We start from the raw sequence: 19,310 nt of genomic DNA, 5'->3' as shown, positions 1-19,310 counted from the left end.
AGGATGCAGACATTACACAGTGTCAGACTCCATGTGATCATTCCTTAGGAGCATACATATCCAAGAGCAAACAGTTGAACCTAATGCCCCAATTCTTCCCTGAAATGGTGTCACGGTCCTATGGTCAAATCCTTAGCATGGGTGAAGAGCAGTCCTATGTTTTCTTACTTGTGACTAAGGTCCATTAAACAGAGTGAGGCTTATTTATTTATTTAGAAGACACCTCTCTAAGGAACCTGCTAAAGTCTGGGGTATTTGCCTGCCATGGAAGGGTACATTGCGTACGTATAATGGCAGGATACAATCCTAAACTTACTTGCTTACTTGGACGTACTGGGATTGATGGGGCTTATTTCCAAGTCAGTGTGTATGGTAGGATAATGAAGTTCTTGAATGACAGTAAACAAAATGTAAAGATAATCTAACTGTAACTCATGATGTGCACAAAAACTCCACCTCCTGAGCACTCAAAATGTGGTGAAAACCATGAGCATTAAAGACAGTGGATCTTTTTTTTACCAAAATATCTTTGACTTTACAACTTTTCAAATAAGTTCTTAATACTTAATAATACCACTCAGAGGTGTGTGTTTGTTTAAGTATAAATATATGAACAAGACCACACAGTCTGGATCCTGAGAACAGGAGGATCACATGTAGCCGTCTCTTTACTTAGGCTAGGAAATAGACCCCATGCAGGATGCTGTTTCATTGGAGGAGCCGCAGCAGCCTGAGCACAGCAGTGGCTATAAAGGAAGCTGAAGGGGAAACAGGGGCATTTTGGTCACACCAAGCTGCCTGAATCTCTAGTCTATGGCTGTGTGAGATGGAGGGGTGCCTAAGACTCTGGCTTTTTCTCCTTTTACTTGCTGGTGCCTGCGCACAAAATACTTCAGGTAAAATGGGAAGAGGAGTAGGGATACGAAATAGTTGTCAGTTCTTCCTCCTTGACCATTCTGTTGCAACCTTTCTCTTATTTACCTGCCAACTCTAGAAGTGCTGGCTTAGTTAGTGCAGGCTGCGTTCAGTCTTTATTTCCTCCTTACACGCTTCCTGCTCATAGAAGCCACTCCTTCCTTGAGAAAGTATTCAGGGCACAAAGTCATTTCAAGAACAACCCCAGCAGTGAATTTTCTGTGACCTTGGCTGACAGACACAAAAGACTTGCAGCACTTCAATGACTAACAAACTGTAATTTTTATGACATTTTTTGTGGACTAGAGCCTGCTCATGGTACTACACTCATAGTATTTATTCCCCTAAAGCAGGAGTGGGGAACATCAGGCCCGGGGGCCGTTTAAGGCCCGCTAAATCATTTGTTCTGGCCCTTCGTGGGTCCTGGCATATCTCTAGCTCAGAAGGATCTAAGACTGGTGATCCGCTCCCTCCCGTGGACAGGAATAGTCTCTATTCAAGGCGGATCTGAGTTTGTTTTGCTGAGAAAAGGAACCTTTTTTCCCCCTTGCAGAAGAGTCATTAGTGATGGAGCTGCTAGGACCGCCCAAGAAACTGTGTTAACCCTTTCCCACCTGGACCGTGGAGAAACGTATTCCCTCTGTACTACAAGAGGGCTGGGGGCGGAAGTGGTGACAATAGAGAGGTTAAAGGGGGCAAAGCCAGAATGCGTGGGGGGGGGGCAAGTTCTTAGCCAGTGTGTCCTCATTTCACCCCTGCAGGCAGAGGTAGCAGGAGCCAGCTGTAGAATCTGGCCCCGACCATGCGGAACAGGAGCAACTCCGGCGTGTGGCTGGATGGCTACATCTGGCTGGTGCAACAGACCATCCTGTGCCACCAGGTGGGCGAGTACACCACTGGTTGGATGCCTGCCTGCTTGCCCGCAAGGGGGGGGGTCATCTGGGGCAGCTGCCTGCTTGGGGCTTGGTTGACTAATTTTTAAGTTGATAATTTTGTATGGCCCGCAAATGATGTTATAAATACCCAAATGGCCTTTGGCGGAAAAAAGGTTTCCTACCCCTGCCCTAAAGGATGATTCTGATCCACATACAGTTCTTCTCTGTCATGGCAGAGATAAATGCCACTGAGAGTGGATCTGCAAGTTGTTGGGCCTTATGCTACTGTAATTATTCACTTCCTGCATTTTCTTGCCCTGGAGAGAAAAATCCTGGAGGAGAGTGACTGCAAAAAGTGCAAGACTGAATGATGTGTGGCTCCTACTGCGTAGGACTGCGGTGTTAGTAATCTAATAATCATATAAAATAGCTCCTTCCATACACAGATCAGGATAGTTCATCAACTAAGACACACAACTAAGATAGTTCATATGACTAAGACACACTATTAGCAAGAAATCCTGACTGGAGGACTTTCCCTGTCCCACAGCCACCTACTCGCTCTGTTGAAAGTGGTGTTTGACTTTATAGGAATGGATGATCACACTAGCTGTTGAGTCTGGTGTGGCCATCATTTATTAGTTCTTTTTATGGAGAATCCCAACTGTGGTGCTGTTACATGTGTTTGTCTTTTTTTCCCCCAACATGACTGATGTATAGGAATGTTTATAACTTCACATGCAGTTGTAGTGCCAGCCTGTCCACTGTGGAGTGTCTGAGTGCCAGAAAAGCTCCATGAGAGGACAAGTAGTGATTAGGCTGGAAACAAAAAGGAAACTGTAGGGTGACACGGAGCCTCTGCTGAACAGGCATGGCTTTCGGGTAGACAAGCAGGGATAGAGTTTTATGGGGACTGTAGTCAATCGCCGATGGAATCCCATTTTCCGTTCTTCTTGTAGTAATCCTTCTGCAGCACAGACCGAGCCTCTCCCAGAATGACATCTTCTGTGCCATTGTTAAACGTAGAGGAGCCTTGTCTTCCTTTGCCTTTGGTCAGAGTAATAACTTTCTGTCTGCTCTTAGTAAAGAGGGAGAAATTTATATGGCTGTCACTACTGTTTCATTACTTTGAGTGACATACAGCTGCACGTGTGTCTCGCTCTTCTACTGTGTTACTTGTGTGGTTTAAAGCCAGGCACCGTGAATCCTGTCCTCGCATCATTATTCCTTTGTCCTTCGTAAGCTCGCTTTGACTGTGCAGGTATGTTTGTCACAGTGATGCTGAACAAGCAGGTTGCTACTGGCTGGCCTTGTCTTGTGTCTTTGGCAGTGTCTGTGTCATGTGGCAGCTCCCACCTGGTGATCTCCGTTCCAGTGGATCTCTTTGGGACTGGCGTACCTGTTCGTGCCAATGAATTGACTCTGGGGTCAGGCTGTGCTGTGACTGCAGCACGCCTGGATACGCTGTTGCTGGAATACCCTCTCGCTGCTTGTGGGGCCTCCAGAAAAGTAAGAAAATGGCATTGCCAGGATTCTTCAGACATTCCTTTTTAGTGATTTAGGGCTTTTGGTATAAAAGGCTTCTGGGGCAGGGGGTGACAAGTGCTCCTCCTGCATATGAGCAATAGTTTGCAAGACCTCCCCTGTTAACTGCAGTTAGGGTTGCCAGGTCACTCTTTGGCACTGGGGTGGAGGATGAGGAGGGCAGGGTTTGGGGAGGGACTTCAATGCCAAAGAGTTGCCGATGCGGCCACTTTCTCCAAGTGAACTGATCTCTATCAGCTGGAGATCAATTGTAATAGAATCTCCAGCTAGTACCTGGTGGTTGGCAACCTTAACTGCAGTGTTTTCTAGTAGCGAACTAGCATGAATCCCATACAGCCAAGAACTTGATGAGCCAATCTTCATGTTTGTTCCTCCAGAGAACGAAACAGGGACCTCCCAAGCTTCCTGTCCTGCTGTTCTGGCCCTCAAACTGCTGTTGTGTTCTACATGCTTTAGAAGCCAAAAGATCATAGTTTTCTCTTGATCTGGTTTGTAAGATCGCACTGTTGCTTCCACATTCCAGCTTTCCCTATTCTGGGTGATGATGTGGGATGTGTAAGATTTTAATTAATTTAATTCTAGCATATTAGAAAAATGTTATTTTTCTATTATATTTGTAAGCTGTGGTTATTTATATAAGTCAGTAGAAAACAGTCTTGTCTAACTTAAACTGAACAAAGCAGGTGATTTTTCGTATCTGGAACAGGGTGGTATAAAAACAACAACATGTGACCACAAAGTGAGATCATATGCATGAGATCATGACGGAGATGGACTTAGAAAAGAGAATGGCTCTTAAAGAACAAAGAATTCTAAAAAAAAGTGTGTGTGTGTGTGTGTGTGTGTGTGTGTGTGTGTGTGTATATATATATATATATATATATATATATATATATATATATATATATATATATATATATATATATATATATATATATATATATATATGTAGAAAATGGGAGAAAATTTCCAGGTGGAGATTTTCATTTTGTGGCCTTTGGCTAAAATCTCTCCTCTCTTTATTTTTGCTGCAAAAATAATTAAAAAATATCTTTCTTTCAATCCTGAGGATGGGTTTCTGTTATTCAGATCTAAATCTGTTTAAAGGAATAAATCTTTTTATTTCCAACAATGAGACCAGGCTTCTAGGTTTCAGGTGCACTGTAACTGTAATACAGGTTTCAATCTATTGAATCCTTCCCTACGGATTCCCAGGGACTGTTCATCACAAAATAATGCAATAGGAATTTTTTTTTCCAGAAGAGCTTGAGATAGTGGCTAAGAGACAGTTAAGATAGAATTAAATTAACAGAGGACAGGGCAAGGGCAGGCTTGTGCAGTTTTCCTGTGGCTGCCAGTACAGCACAGGGGCAATGGGGCTTCTATATGGCAGGTTTCCCAATGTATCATCATTACAACCTGTGTAGCAGGTTCTCTGAGTTCTCAGCTTTCATGTTTTAAAGTCAGTCTCAAACCCCATTAGTTGTAGAGGTATGCCTCTTGTATTTCAAGAATGCGAAGGGCTAGAGACGGAAGGAAGGAAAGCAAGCTGGGAATTCAGAGTACCTGATAACACAGGTTGTTATAATTATATTCAATTGATGAATAAAAAAATCCCTAGTGGCAGCAGCAGAAGGAGGAGTTGTTGTTGGTTTTTATATACTGATTTTCTCTACCACTTAAGGGAGACTCAAACCAGCTTACAGTCACCTTCCCTTTCCCTACCCACAACAGACACCCTGTGAGGTAGGTGGGGCTGAGAGAGCTCTAACAGAGCTGTAACTTGCCCAAGGTCACCCAGCTGGCTTCATGTGTAGGAGCGGGGAAACAAATCCAGTTCACCAGATTAGCCTCCGCTGCTCATGTGGAGGAGTGGGGAATGAAACCCGGTTCTCCAGATCAGACTCCACCGCTCTTAACCACTACACCACTCTTAACCACTACACCATGCTGCCAAAGGGATGGGGCAGGGAAAATGGTTTGCAGTGTGGGCTGGACTGGGAAAATCCAAACTTTCCTACCCGTGTGGCAGCAACAAAACTTTGCAGCAAAGCAGTTTTAGGAAAGATTTGAGAAAAGTCAGGAAAAACTGGGAGGTGTATAAGTGAACCATGATGCTGTGGGGAAGTTTGCCAACATCAAATCTGGGGCAAATAACCGATGAGGAAACAGTATAGGTCAGCAAATGGCTATTAGTCATGCCGGCTTCATCATGATGCCACTCAGAGTGGGGATAAGAGAAAGAAAATTCAAAAAATGTCCATTGACCAAATAGCCTAATGTCACTTTTGGAGAAAACTCAAAAGTGATGTCAGTCATCTCTAGGAATCACTGAAAACTGTTTTCTGTTGATGTTAGTTTTACCATAGAGTTTCCAGTGATTCCTAAAGAGGACTGACATCACTTCTAGGTTTTCCCCAGAAGTGACATCATATGTCACTGACTCTTAACCACTACACCATGCTGCCAAATGGATGGGGCAGGGAAAATGGTTTGCAGTGTGGGCTGGACTGGGAAAATCCAAACTTTCCTACCCCATGTCCCTGCCCCCAGTCTTCATGTTGCCAGCAACGCCATCGCACAGTTGGTGACATAAGGACACTATAGTATGTAGGCAAAAACTCTATGGTAAAAATGTAGGGTTGTCAGGTACTAGCTGGAGTTCTCCTGCTATTACAACGGAACTCCAGCTGACAGAGATCAGTTCCCCTGGAGAAAATGGCCACTTTGGCAATTGGACTCTATGGCCATTTTTGCATGGTCAATTTTGATGCTTGCCCAAAGCTCTTTTTAAAAATGCGACTTAAAAATGCCTTTTCATGGTCCCGACGCAAAAGGAGACGTTCCACTCTCCCCACTCGCCTGCTCCTTTGTCCCTGTTTGCATAGCTATTAACATATGCATAGCTAACGCGCCTATGTTGTTTTGCATGATCCCTTAAGGGAGATTCTTCGCGGCAAACACCAAAGATCGCATTAAATGGGCTCTTTAGTAATGTGAAGCAGGTCTGCGCCAGCTTTGCAGTCACTTCCGGAATGACGGTTCAGTGTGCAAAATTTTAAAAAATATGCAGGCAATTCAGCCTGGAACGCTACTAATTACCATGCAAAAATGGCCTAGGCATTGTAGATTTCCGCTCCCCAAACCCCACCCTCCTCAGGCTCTGCCCCAAAAACCTCCCACCAGTTGCAAAGAGGGACCTGGCAACCCTATAAAAATGGCTTCTACCATAGAGTTTTTGCCCAAATACCAGAGCGTTGCCATAGACATTGCCATATTGCCAGTGACGATGAGTAGGGGTCACTGGGGGTATGGGGGGAGGTAGTTGTGAATTTCTTGCGTTGTGCAGGGGGTTGGACTTGATGACCCTGGTGGTCCCTTCCCACTCTATGATTCTATGATAAGCACTGCCAATTTCATTACCTTAAAAAGAACAATTTACCAGATTCACACAGTGTCATCCCAAACAGAATTACACTTACCGGTACCTGACTTCAGTGGGCTTTGAACTGCGCAACTCTGTTTAGGTTTGCACTGGTAGGGACTGAGAAAGAGTGACTGGGCATAGCATTGGCAATGACAAAATCTCTTCGCAGATCTAGAAGCTTCCAACTGGACCAAATCACAACCCTTGTACAAATTCAGCAGCATTTCTGAATTAAAAATTTAATTTGCATAATGCAAGAGCTAGAGTCAGAAGACGACTGCATAAATTTGGTTGTACAAGGGAAGGCAAAGATCGCAGTAAAGCTGGGAGGGCTGTCATGTGGGACGTTTGGATTTTTCCACTTACATGGCACCCATTTTTCCTGAACCCCCCCCCACCGCCCCGGGCTGTTTGTGATTATACCATCACAACAGTAAGTATAACAGGTTCTGTGAATTCCCAGCCTTCATTTTTAAAAGTCTCTAGCCCCTTCTACTGTGGAGATCTAAGGGGAAAGGAATATCTTTGCATCATAGGGGGAGCAGGCATCCCTCTAGCCCTCTGCCTCTAGTCCTCTGCTACTTCCTGATGGGGAAAAATAAGTGTTTACAATGTCATTGTCCCAGTGTTGTTTCCAGTCGCAAAACCAGAAGTGATGTGACATGTTGCTGCGATTCGCTAGCAACTACCAAAAAGGTGAATGGTAAACTCATAGTAGAGTTTTGAGGGATTGCTAGAGTACCACGGTCTTGGTGATGTCTGATGCCGCTTCTGTTTATGCAACTGGAAGTGACATTATGCAGCACCGCCCCTAAAATATAAAAGGGGGATGGCTGCTGCTGGATGACGGGGCAGGCAGACTGCAGAGAAATCTACCATGTGGCATCTTTGTTGCTGCTGCACTTGTATTGGATGCTGCTCTGGCGATGGGGAAACCACACAAGCCTGGTCCCACGTGGAAACCTCCATAGTCATCCCAGGCACACTTGTTAAAGTACAAAACCTGGGGTTTGGGAAAGTGTTGTTGCTTGAGGGGACACCCAACCGAAGTGGGTCATAATGAAATGGCCGTATGGAAGTTTTGGTCTTCTGCCGCCTCTTTATCATGTTACTTGAAATAAGAGCAAAAAGGTTGGAAAAGGGGTACATACACAATTCATTTTAGTCTCTTCTGAGAATTCTGCATCTCAAGTACTTGAAACTCAGTGTTTTTATCTGCCTCTTAGCTTCATCCACACAGTATTCATTATGGAAATGTTCTTCACTACAAACCATTGGCTACAAATGGTGTGATCCGGACCAGTCGCTTCTCCCATCCCATAGACTGTTTCTATCCCAGGTAAGTTTTGGTTTGTAAGGGTATATCTTGCTAGGTAGATATGATGAACTATTCCAGCTGTAACTGGGTGTTTTTTTTCTTAGGCTGCTTGTGGTTCTGATCCCAGATCTATCCTCAAGTTCTTACAAAGTGTTTGGCTCATCATATGAAACTACTTTAGAACCACCTGTCTCACTTGTTAGCTATCAAAGGCCCAGCAAAAAGCTACATTGCTACTATATAAAGCTTAATCCCCACAAGAGGGAAGAGATACTGGTGACAGGACTGATCTGGGATTTAAGGTGCCACCGGTTGTGCGTTAAATTCATGCCAGCATGCTGCCCGTTTGAAGACGCGTACTGAACTGATGGTCCGCTGGATCATAATTGTGCAACTGAAGAAATTTGTCTTGAAATGGGATTTTACCGGATTCCCCTCTCGCTATTCACCTCGCTATTCGCTTTAGATGCCTTTTGATGTCTTACTAATGACTTTGATGTCATATTGTTTGTTAGTGTACACTTATGAGTGATTTTGAGTGTTTCTATGTATATTTCAATATAAACACTGCTGATTAGGGCTGTTGATTCGGTTCGGCCCGAACTGAAAATCAGCCGAATTTCCCCTGATTCGGTGGTTTTTAGTTCGGGAGGAACCGAACTCAAAACTGGCGGGCAACCGGGGAGCCGAATTCAGCGAGTTCGGGAGTTCGCGAATAAATCCGGCAAATTCGGGGCCATCAGTAAGCAGCATAACCGTCAGTAAGCAGCATTCTCCTCCCCCGGCCAATCGGTGGCCAAGCTGGGTCTTCTTCTGGCCAATCAGTCAGGATTGAGTACTGGAGGAATCAGCTGATGTGCGGCCCGGCCAGGGAGAGAGAGAGAGAGAGAGAGAGCGAAATCCTCGTGTGTGTGTGGGGGGGTGCTTGTGCACATTCGCTCCTTTCTGTGGCTGCAGGGGGCGTATTTTTTGGGGTACAGACACAAAACTTTCAGTGGAGCTTCAGATGAAGCTTCTTAAGATACCCCCCAAGTTTTGTAAACATTGGGTCAGGGGGTCCCGAGATACGAGCTCCCCTTTTTCTTTCCATGGCTGCAGGGGGCGCATTTTGGGGGGTACAGACCCCAAACTTTCAGTGGAGCTTCAGATGAAGCTTCTTAAGATACCCCCCAGGTTTTGTAAACATTGGGTCAGGGGGTCTCGAGATATGGGCTCTCCCCCTTTTCCCTCCCCCTTTTCCATTTATGTGGCTGCAGGGGGTGCTTTTTTGGGGATATAGCCCCCAAACTTTCAGCATAGCTTCAGACAATCATTCTTAAGATACCACCCAAGTTTTGTAAAGATGGGTTCAGTGGGGGCAGAAATATCGCCTCCCCCCCTTTTCTCTTTCCGTGGCTGCAGGGGGCGCATTTTTGGGGGTGCAGATCCCAAACTTTGAGCGGAGTTTCAGACAAGTGTTCTTAAGAGACCACCCAGGTTTTGTGAACATTGGGTCAGGGGGTCCCGAGATATGGGCTTTCCCCTTTCCCCTTTCCCCTATTGGGATGAATGGATCAGCCGATCCTGTGCATCTCCAGAGCAAAACGTCCCGTGCCTAATTGGAATCATCTTGGATTACAAGTCCTCCCCAGCCCCTCCTGATGGAACAGAAGACAGCCACAGTAAGACCCCTTTGGGGGCTTTAATCTATAATTTTTCTTCTGTGTATGTGTGTGTGGGGGGGGGGAAGCAGAGTCTGTGTGTGTGGGGGGAGGGAGCAGTTTCTGTGGGTGGGGGGGAAGCCAAAGGGGGCTTTCATCGGTTCTGCCTGGGGGGGGTGTTCCCCCTCGAGTCTCTCGCTCCCTGGTTTGAGGGGGGAGGTTTCAGTTGTGTGTCTTCTGGTTTTCCCTGTTGCAAAGGTGTTGTTTTACAAGGTTGTGTTGCTTTGCAGTTGCTTTGCAAACGTCTCAGCTGTTGTCGGGGCTGGGAGCTTTGTGCGTGGGCGGCAAGCTCTGCTGAGAGATGCACATTAAGGGTGGGGGAGACCCCTTTCAGGGCCCATATCTCAGCCCCCCCTGACCCAATCTTTACAAAACTTGGGGAGTCTTTCAATAAACGTCCTTTGAAGCTCTGCTGAAAGTTTGGGACCTCTAACCCAAAAAAAGCCCCCCCCCAGAGCCGCGGAAAGGCGCGATTGTGTTTTTAATGGCTTTATTCGGCCGAATTTTTTTCCCGAACTTTGAATTCCCGCCGAAATGAACGGACCCGAAGTGGGGGAGTTCGGACTTCGGCATATCCCGAATCTAAACGGGCCAAATTCGGCCGAATCTGAACTATACCGAATTTTTTTAAATTCAACAGCCCTACTGCTGATATATACAGTTTTGTCAAGATTCTTTAATCACATAAGTACAAGTACAATATCTTTATTGGCATCTTGAAGTAATAAAACACGCCGAACAGCTGGCGAAGATAGGCTAAAATCATTATAATTCATTAATAATGATAATTTATCGATTAAAATTACAGTTGATATAATACTTGAGCTCTCTTGAACCGGATGATCTTTGGGGATTCTCTCAGAGAGGGCTGTAGCTAAAAAGGAGGCTACTAGAGCAGTGAGGTTACTATCCTGATCTGCTAAAAGGAAGTGAGTCATATCCCTTTTTGATCTTATACGCCGAGGAGCTGGCAGATGGCTGAGCATTATATGGCAAGGTCTGCTGTGGAATGGGCAGTCCAATAGGCCTGAATGATCATGTTTTGGATCCCTCACAGTCACTGTGTTTCTGATGTTAGGGACACAGCATTTTCCCAATGCTCAAAACACAGTATGTTGTTACTGACAAAATGCTAGCACCGCTTTGCATTAGTGAGTGCTATGTGGGGGCCTAGGAGCCCCATGGCGCAGAGTGGTAAGCTGCAGTACTGCAGTCCAAGCTCTGCTCATGACCTGAGTTCGATCCCGACGGAAGTCGGTTTCAGGTAGCCGGCTCAAGGTTGACTCAGCCTCCCATCCTTCCGAGGTCGGTCAAATGAGTACCCAGCTTGCTGGGGGTAAAGGGAAGATGACTGGGGAAGGCACTGGCAAACCACCCCGTAAACAAAGTCTGCCTTGGAAACGTCGGGATGTGACGTCACCCCATGGGTCAGGAATGACCCGGTGTTTGCACAGGGGACCTTTACCTTTTACAGTGATACCTCCTTTGTACTCAGTGTTTTAATTGTTCTTTTGTATGTTTTTGTATGTATTTTAGCCCTGGTTTGTTGTTTTAATGATGTGTTTCTTGTTGGTTTTAATGGTTTTCTAAATGTGATTTTATTATGTATGTTTTAATTAGATAGCTCCCTTGGTGGCATTTATGATGGTAGAAAGGTGGGGTATACATTTTGTAAAATAAAATGAAAATAACCGGATGCCTTGTCTGTGTGGGATAGGGGACATTAAAACCTTTGAACGTGTACTGATACATTGCCCATTCTACCACGAAGTCTGCTCTAAGCTTATTTCCCCCTTGCTTGGCAACTTCCCTGATGAGTTTGCTGAATTTCTGGTAAAGAAGCTCCTACTGGGAGAAAATCCACAGCTTATGCTCCAAACTGGCAAGTTCTGTGCTGTTGCTATTAAAATACGCAGAACTTTGTTAGAGAAAGATTGTTAAAATACTTCACAATTTGATACATTTTAAGGCGATAATTTTAATTATGGGTTGTTTTTATTGATCTTATACCTTCGCTTCTATAAGCATTCTGTAATTTTACTGTACAATACTGAGCTTAGACGTTTGATTGGTCATTTGACCGTATTAATAAGACTTGACTTGACCGGAGGCCTAACTGCTAGTACTGTTCATATTCTAATATTCTGGGAAATAATTGCTAACTGCTAGTACTGTTCATACTCTAATATTCTGGGAAATAATTCCACAGAATCTTTTAATAGGAAAATGATGCCAAGCAGCCAATTAGAATCTCCGATGTCCCTTATTCCAGAGGTCTGATTTTTTGCAAATGCTGTAGTCTAGTTAATTTGTTCATAATACCATATGAAGTTAATCTGATATACCAGCCGTGTTAATGCTGTGTAAAGTGAGAATGTATAATACAGTGAGCTGCTTATATAAGAACATAACTTCTAGGCTACAGAAAAAGCATTTTTGGTGCTCTCTGTTTTCTAGGTCAGGGAATGTCTCTTCACTTGGAATTAAACCCACTTGGTTCCCCTTCAGTACCACCCTGATGGACAGGCAGCGTCTGGATTTTGCCCTTGAAGTTTATGATAGTGAGTAGTCCAGTCAGCTGAAACTTGTAGTCGCTCATTTTTAAAGCTAGCTTTAGTATTAAGAGAACCTAGGAATCAACTTGTGATGCCTGTGTTTGCAGACTGCTGATAGCTTATTCAGGAGCCTTGAACATGCCTTAAGGGCTTGTGCTGTATACTTATTACCAAAGGCAGCAAAGGAAGCTAGTTGGGCCTCTAAAATTCTGTGAGCAGACATCAGAGGATGTCTAGGCCCTCTTCAGGTGGCATCTTTGAGTGACTGACAGTGTGGAGGGAGGGGAATAGGGTTGTACTTGCTGGACCTACAACTCGCACATTCATTTGGAGTTGGTACAGTATATATGCATGATTGGGCTCTTGGCATGATGAGGAACACTAAAAATGTAGGTGGTTCTATATCAGCCTTCAGTTTCCCACAGGGGTGTTGGAGAGTATATAATCCTACACTCCCTTCCCTCCATACACTCAGTCACGCCCCCCTGGGGGGGCTTTTCTTCCAGCTCTCTCTCAAAATATTCTGACTGAAGCCTTTATTATAGAGCAAGTAGGGTTTTGGAAATGACCTAGTAAATGCAGCTTGGCTATGACATGCAAAACAGGGGTCCTGAAATAGGCTTCCAAACTAGTATAAATATATTAAGTATTGTAAATCTTTATTACCACCATGGAGACAGTTCAAATCCACTCTGCTGACTTGGTCCTCAAACTCAAAAGAAAAAAATTGTGTATGTTCTGGAGATGTATACTTAACCATAACCATCAGACTTTTGCCTTGCCTGTCTTTTAGATACCTGGTCACTACCCATCTCCAACCCCCTTTACTATCTTGGGGACCTAATCAACATCCAAGCATCTGTTAAAAAGGGTAGCCATGTACCTCTGAAGATATACGTGGATGAGTGTGTTGCCCGACCAAGTGCAGAGTCCTCTGTGAAATATGAAGTCATCACAAATCATGGGTGAGACATTACGAGTGGGTGATGAGAATGTGAGAAATAATGTACCTGCCAGCTGCCCCAGGGACTGGGGTTGCCAACTACAGGTTAGGAAATTCCTGAAGATTTGGGGGTGGAGCCGAGGGAGGGCAGGGTATGGGGAGCAGAGGGATCTCATCAGGATATAATTATTCAGTATCTTTGGATAATATAGCAGAGTTTTGCCCAGTTTGAGAAGAGTAATATTGAGTGCAGTAACTCAATCATTCCAAGAAGTAAATTGCAAGAAGTAAAACTTATATTTATTCAATTAGATTTTGTTCACATTCCAGTTCCAGTTGATAGAAAGAAACCTAATCTAAAGGGTACATTTCCCTATTACAAATGGCCAGCTATGTTGGCATTATGTGAGTGCTTGTATGAGATGTTTGTTTCAGAAGGAGAGACCTGCAGAAACACCTGCCTCCATTGCAGTCCATGTGTGAAAAGGACAAAGGACGGTGGCTACTGGGAGAGAAGGAAGAGGGGTCAGAGGGCAGCTCCCGGGTTCAGACAAAGAAAGTAACATCTCATTCAAGAGTTAACACTTATACACAGAGTGAATTAGCTCCCTCCAATGTCTAGGCATGCTTAGTCGCTCACTCAAACAATAATGCCATAGAGTCTTCCCTCCAGAGCAGCCATTTTCTCCAGGGGAACTGATTTTTATAGCCTGGGGATCAGTTGTAATTCCAGGAGATCTCCAAGTTCCACCTGGAGGTTGGCAACCTTACCCGGGACTGCAGAAGTGATGGGAAGGGCCTTCCCTGGCTGGTGGTAGGTAGGGTTGTCATCTCTTGCTTAGGAAATACCTGGAGATTTTTTGGGGCAGAGCCTGAGGAGGGCAGGGTTTGGGGAGGGACGGAAGATGGGAAGGACAAAGAGAGGGCTGAAGAAGCCATTATTGATGAAAGCGTCTATTACTTGGAAGACATTTCCGTTCGTTGCTTAGTGCCAGCTTGGTCCCCATCAGACAATTTCCGCAGCACTCGTGGCTAGTGGCTTGCGGTGTCTGTTCATTGTCACGGACCCACGGAGAGAAAAAAATCTTCTTTATTTATGTGGTCCAGCTCCTACAAAGACTGTTACATTATACGGAAAGTCCCAAGGACTCACAGGGAAATTTCGACATAGATTTGTGTATATAGTTTTGTAATTGTGCTTGGATTATTGTTTCCCTGTTTGATGATAGTTCACCTGTAGATATTGCTGCACTGTCTTTTGTATCTATTTGTCTCTCGATATAATACATGTTTAGAATAATGAGCTGAGAGCTGATAGTTTTTGCATAGCTATTTTGCATCACACTGTGAATAGTTTTGGAGTACCTGGAGGTTGGCAACCCTAGTCATAGGCCATTGGGAGGCTATGTGCCCTTTCTCCCAGGAAGAACACGAGCAAGAGAACAGTAGCTTGGCCCTAACCAGATACAAATTTTGACACTGACAGAATTATCTCCTATCTTTCCTTTATTTAAAAAATGTAAACCTGAGGGCAGAGGAATTGTGCCTCCAAACTGATGTGAGCTGCTTTGGGAGATAACTGTTTGTAAGGCACAGTATTGGAATTGCTACTTTAGTAGTTTTGTACTGATAAGGTGGGGAATCATTCTACCCATCCTGCAGGTGCCTTGTAGATGGGCAGCACAGCCGCTCCCGCTTTCTTGCCACTCAAGCAGCTGAAACCCTCCGCTTCCAGCTGGACACCTTTGCCTTCATTGGAGCCTCCAACCAGGTGGATATGAGGGGTGGAGAGAAACAGGAACTGAATCTCAAATGTGGGGCTTGTACACCTCTCTCACTAGTGCAAGCCATGTAGGCCACTGCTAGAACACTATTGGGAAGCTGCTAGTATGGGGGTCCCCAACGTGGTGCCTGCCGACACCTTCTCTGGTGCCCTCTAGGAAGTGGGTGGGGCCAAGTAGGGCTTTTCCCCAGCAAGGCTTCTGATTGGCCTAGGGTTGCCAGGTCCCTCTTTGCCATGAGCGGGAGATTTTGGGGGCGGAGCCTGAGGAGGGTGGGGTTTGAGAGGGGAGGGACTTCAATGCCATAGAGTCCAATTGTCAAAGCAGCCATTTTCTCCAGGTGAAGTGATCTGGAGAAGAGTTGTAATAGCAGGAGATCTCCAGCTATTACCTAGAGGTTGGGAGAAGGTAAGTACCAATCAACAACAATGAGATTCAACAACTTATGAAATGCAAACACAACTTTAGTGCAAGTGAAAAATAGTGCAAAAGTGAAACAAAACAACAAACATAACAATACAACTCTAGAATACGTTGCTCCCGAGGAGTCTTCAAGAATGTCTAGATATTATTACACAAGTCACGAAGACTTCATACGTGGAAATACAATAAGAAGACGATGGAAATAAACAGGTCGGGTTGAATGAACAGGTCAGGTTGAAACGCAGTCCGGATTAACTAAACGTTTTCACCGCCGCAGCGGCGGCTTCATCAGCAACCCCGTTCAAATATTGGGAGGCAAAGCTCCTCAGTACAAAAGTTATCAACATCTCAGCAAGAATCAGGACAGTTCAAAAGCGCTCGTAGAGCTGCTCCAATTTCCTTCAAAGTACCAAGTGCCTTTTTTCTCCAGCATTACCTGGAGGTTGGCAACCCTAGATTGGCCTCACAGGGTTTCTGCTGGGGGAAGGGAAGGTGATTGTAAGCCAGTTTGATTCTCCCTTAAGTGGCAGAGAAAGTCGGCATATAAAAACCAACTCTTCTCCTTCTCTAGACTGTCAAGCATGCTGTTGTATGGGAGCCCTATGCGCAGGCCTTGACCTCTTCCCCAGAGGCCTTGAATTTAGCAGATGATGAGTGTAGGGAGTGGTGGTGCATTTGATAATCTCCTGACAATCCTTGCGCTGTACCATCGGATGAGTGCCTGAGTGTACGTTGCACTAATATCAGTCCCTAAATGCTTGATACTAAATATGTGGTCTAACCTACTTCCTCAGGTCTACCTCATATGTCACTTGAAGGCTGTGTCCGCTGACTCCACAGACCGTCGTAACAAGGCTTGTTCCTACGACCCCAGCAGCACCTCAGCCTGGAACTCCCATGAAGGAGGAGACTGTTCCTGCTGTGCTTCACCTGCTGGCTGTGGAAGCAAGAGAAGGAAGAGGGGACAGCAGCAGAGGAAAGGTAACATTCTCTACATAGGACATAAATTCTAAACCAAGCTTTAGACTTGAGGATACTTACTGAACCTTTAGGTCAGGGGTGTCAAACAATGGTTACAAAGGTTGAATATGACATCAATGTCACTTGGTTGGGCCAGGCCATTCCTCACCAGCCCAGATTGAGAGTGGGGGTGGAATGGCTACCTCCGCTGGCTCGTGGGCTGGATAAGCGCTCTCCAGGGGTTGGATCTGGCCCTCAGGCCTGATGTTTGACACCTCCTTTAGGTGATCAGCAGAACTCTTTGTCGACTGAATTTTGGCACATGTACTAGGACTGCTACCAGCCTCGCTGGCTCCTTGAGCTTGCACTTCCTGTAAAACAGCACGTCCACAATGCGGTATATTTGGAGAGGACCTTACTTGATTATCGTATTGGCGAATTGTGCAGTGAGTGAGGGTGGTAAATTGCAGAGAGTGTGGTGTAACACTTGCAGTGGTATTGGGAGAGCACAGGATGGATAGGCCTGGCTTAGCTAGCTGCTATTTCCTTTCAGGCCTGTTTGGAGAAGCAGACCTCAAGTTTGGCCCCATCACACTAGAAGCGCAACAGGTGAACTCATCTAAAATGAGTTCCAGTACCTCTGAGTTGATGGATGCAGCAGAACTGCTTTTGACAGACAAGACTCCCCATGCTACTGTGTTGCCTCATAACCAGTTTGTGACTATGATCATGAGGGGAGAAGTGAGCGAAGATGCCTCTTCAGGTGAGAGTTCCAAATTTTCCCATGTGTAGACCTAAAGAACAATCTTGTGGATTCTATGGCCAGGGGTGAGGCCTATAAAGGACCTCACTAACTGATAAGTTGAGGTCAACAGTGCAGGATGTACCCTTGACACAATTTCAAGGCTCTGTCCTTGGTGGGAAAATAGTCTCAAAGTTTGCATTACTCAATGCTAAGAGTGTGCAAGCTTTTCAGGATGGATGACCAACTAATTGTAGATTTAAGGTTCCTTTTTTTCATTCTGGTAACCTGTTAAAAATTCAGGAATTTGGGACGTTTTCGAAGGCTGCATCAACTGTAAGTAGATTGGCTATAAGAGAGGTGACAAAATTAATTTTGGAGACTACATTTTGGTGGGCTGACAGTAAACAACTGAGGTCTTGTCATGGGCTAAGAGCTCAGTTGCCAGTCCCATTGGCTCCCAGATTAGTCTACAATAACTACAATAACTATAGCAAAGTTATAGCCATGACTCCATTTGTCTAACCTTTTAAAGGCTATGTTGCCTTTGGTTAATTGTGGCAAATAACATTTTCCATCAAATGGGTGAAATAAAACATTATTCCGTTATTTTGGTTAAAAACTCTACATTCTTTTGGCAAGCAGAAACTGGGTTACTGATGCAAAGCTAGTAGTGACTCTGTGGCTCAGAAGGGATCTGAAAATGTTGAACTTGGGATAACAGTTTGGCTTGCTTTTGAGCCAGGCCTCTATTTCAAAACCTGCATTCGATACCAAGATAGATCGCTAGTACTGAAGTAACTGCTCTTCTGAGCATCTACAGAGGGGACTAGCAATAACCCATTTTTCCATTTTGGGATTTCCACATTTGAATTTGGTATCTAGGAAGTCCCCCATTTGTGCACTTTCTGATTGGCTTGACAAATCTTGGAAGTCTAGAGACTTCTGTGAGGTAAGTTTGCTGGCTCACTAAAAATCCAGTCATCTTGCCTCTGCTTCATTCAGCAACTGCTTTTGACTTTATTTTATTTATTTATATTTTTGTTCCACAGGGTTACACCTCCCCTTCTCTACAACTACCCTGGTCATAGCAATTGCCTGCTCTTTCATTATATTTCTGTCCATCCTGGGCTGTTATTTCTCTAGCAGACGGGCCCATAGAGGATACCACATGGAGGTTGTTGGTGCAGCCTTGGGAGAGTCTGGCGCTGTAGCTATGGCACCTGCTGCTTTGGGAACATCTAGTGCCACCTCTAGAAAACCTGGGGTGATGCTGGCTACAGCTAGTAGGCAACCTGCTTCTGTCTGAATCTGTAATGTGTTAAATAAATATTGGTGGCAGAGGCGAATGCGTGTGTGTGTACCTTTTATTGCAAGAGAGCTGTTTGTTGCAGGGCTTCAACAACAGAGGTGGCTGAGAAGAATTGTGGGGAGGGGGAGTGCCTGGCTCAGTGGCTGCAACAGGATATCCTTATATATTCAGAAAAACTGTAATGATCTCCCAAGCTTTACATGGAATGCTGAGCATCAAGCATTGTGTACATACGCATGTCCTACAGGTCATGAGAGGCTTTGAAGAAGGAGCCTATGGCTGTGACTGTGTGCCTCTTTCCTTCCTGCCTTCACCAATGCAACATGTAGCATGCGTTGCTTCATTATTGCTGAACTACAGCTCGGGTTTGTGCAAGAAGATTTTCCCTTATGCAAAACAACTTATCCCTCTAAATGTCCAGCCACCCCACCTAGTCTTCTTTGGAGATAAAATCCACACACAGTATTTTAGCAATGTCCATACAGCTCTCCATATGAGGGTCTCTGGTCCACATCTTGGTTGACAATTTATTACCATTATATTACTGTAGACAGGAGATATGTTCAGAGGAAAGGAGCACTCTTCAAAGTTCAGAATTCACAATAGTAAGAGTGCTTGTGATTTCTTTCTATTGTTTGGTCTGCCCCTGCTTCCCAGACCACATATAAAGGTAAATGTTCTTGTTCTAACATTTGCCTTGTGGTCAGTACAAACTTCATGGATCCTTCAACAGTTTACTAGTATCAGATAATATGTGGCTAGGCTACAGATGCTGTAAAAATGGCCTACTGAAAGAGGAACATAAGGTTTGTCA

General features: G+C 44.8%; 2 protein-coding genes across 2 annotated transcripts in view; one reads left to right on the top strand and one right to left on the bottom strand.

Moving 5' to 3' along the window:
- Positions 1-19,310, bottom strand: part of CDK2AP2 (cyclin dependent kinase 2 associated protein 2) — a 207,992-nt gene that overhangs the window by 103,755 nt on the left and 84,927 nt on the right. The window lies entirely within an intron of this gene.
- LOC130479611 (zona pellucida sperm-binding protein 3-like) lies at positions 3,054-18,493 on the top strand. The gene is made up of 8 exons (XM_056852005.1): positions 3,054-3,299; positions 7,989-8,101; positions 12,238-12,341; positions 13,129-13,300; positions 14,941-15,049; positions 16,277-16,463; positions 16,996-17,205; positions 18,237-18,493. The coding sequence occupies exons 1-8, from the start codon at positions 3,054-3,056 to the stop codon at positions 18,491-18,493; spliced, it is 1,398 nt and encodes a 465-aa protein (XP_056707983.1).

Source organism: Euleptes europaea, chromosome 6 (assembly GCF_029931775.1).
Source record: "Euleptes europaea isolate rEulEur1 chromosome 6, rEulEur1.hap1, whole genome shotgun sequence".
In the NCBI taxonomy this organism is placed as follows: Eukaryota; Metazoa; Chordata; class Lepidosauria; order Squamata; family Sphaerodactylidae; genus Euleptes; species Euleptes europaea.
Note: the sequence above shows the minus strand (reverse complement) of the source record. Positions and strands in the feature narration are given on the sequence as shown.

What these genes read in the sequence shown, in the direction of transcription:
- LOC130479611 (XM_056852005.1), top strand. Translation starts at nt 3,054, where the DNA reads ATGTTTGTCACAGTGATGCTGAACAAGCAGGTTGCTACTGGCTGGCCT. An exon ending in CTTGTGGGGCCTCCAGAAAA is followed by an intron (nt 3,300 to 7,988) that starts GTAAGAAAATGG and finishes TCTGCCTCTTAG; the next exon opens with CTTCATCCACACAGTATTCA. An exon ending in GGGACAGCAGCAGAGGAAAG is followed by an intron (nt 16,464 to 16,995) that starts GTAACATTCTCT and finishes ATTTCCTTTCAG; the next exon opens with GCCTGTTTGGAGAAGCAGAC.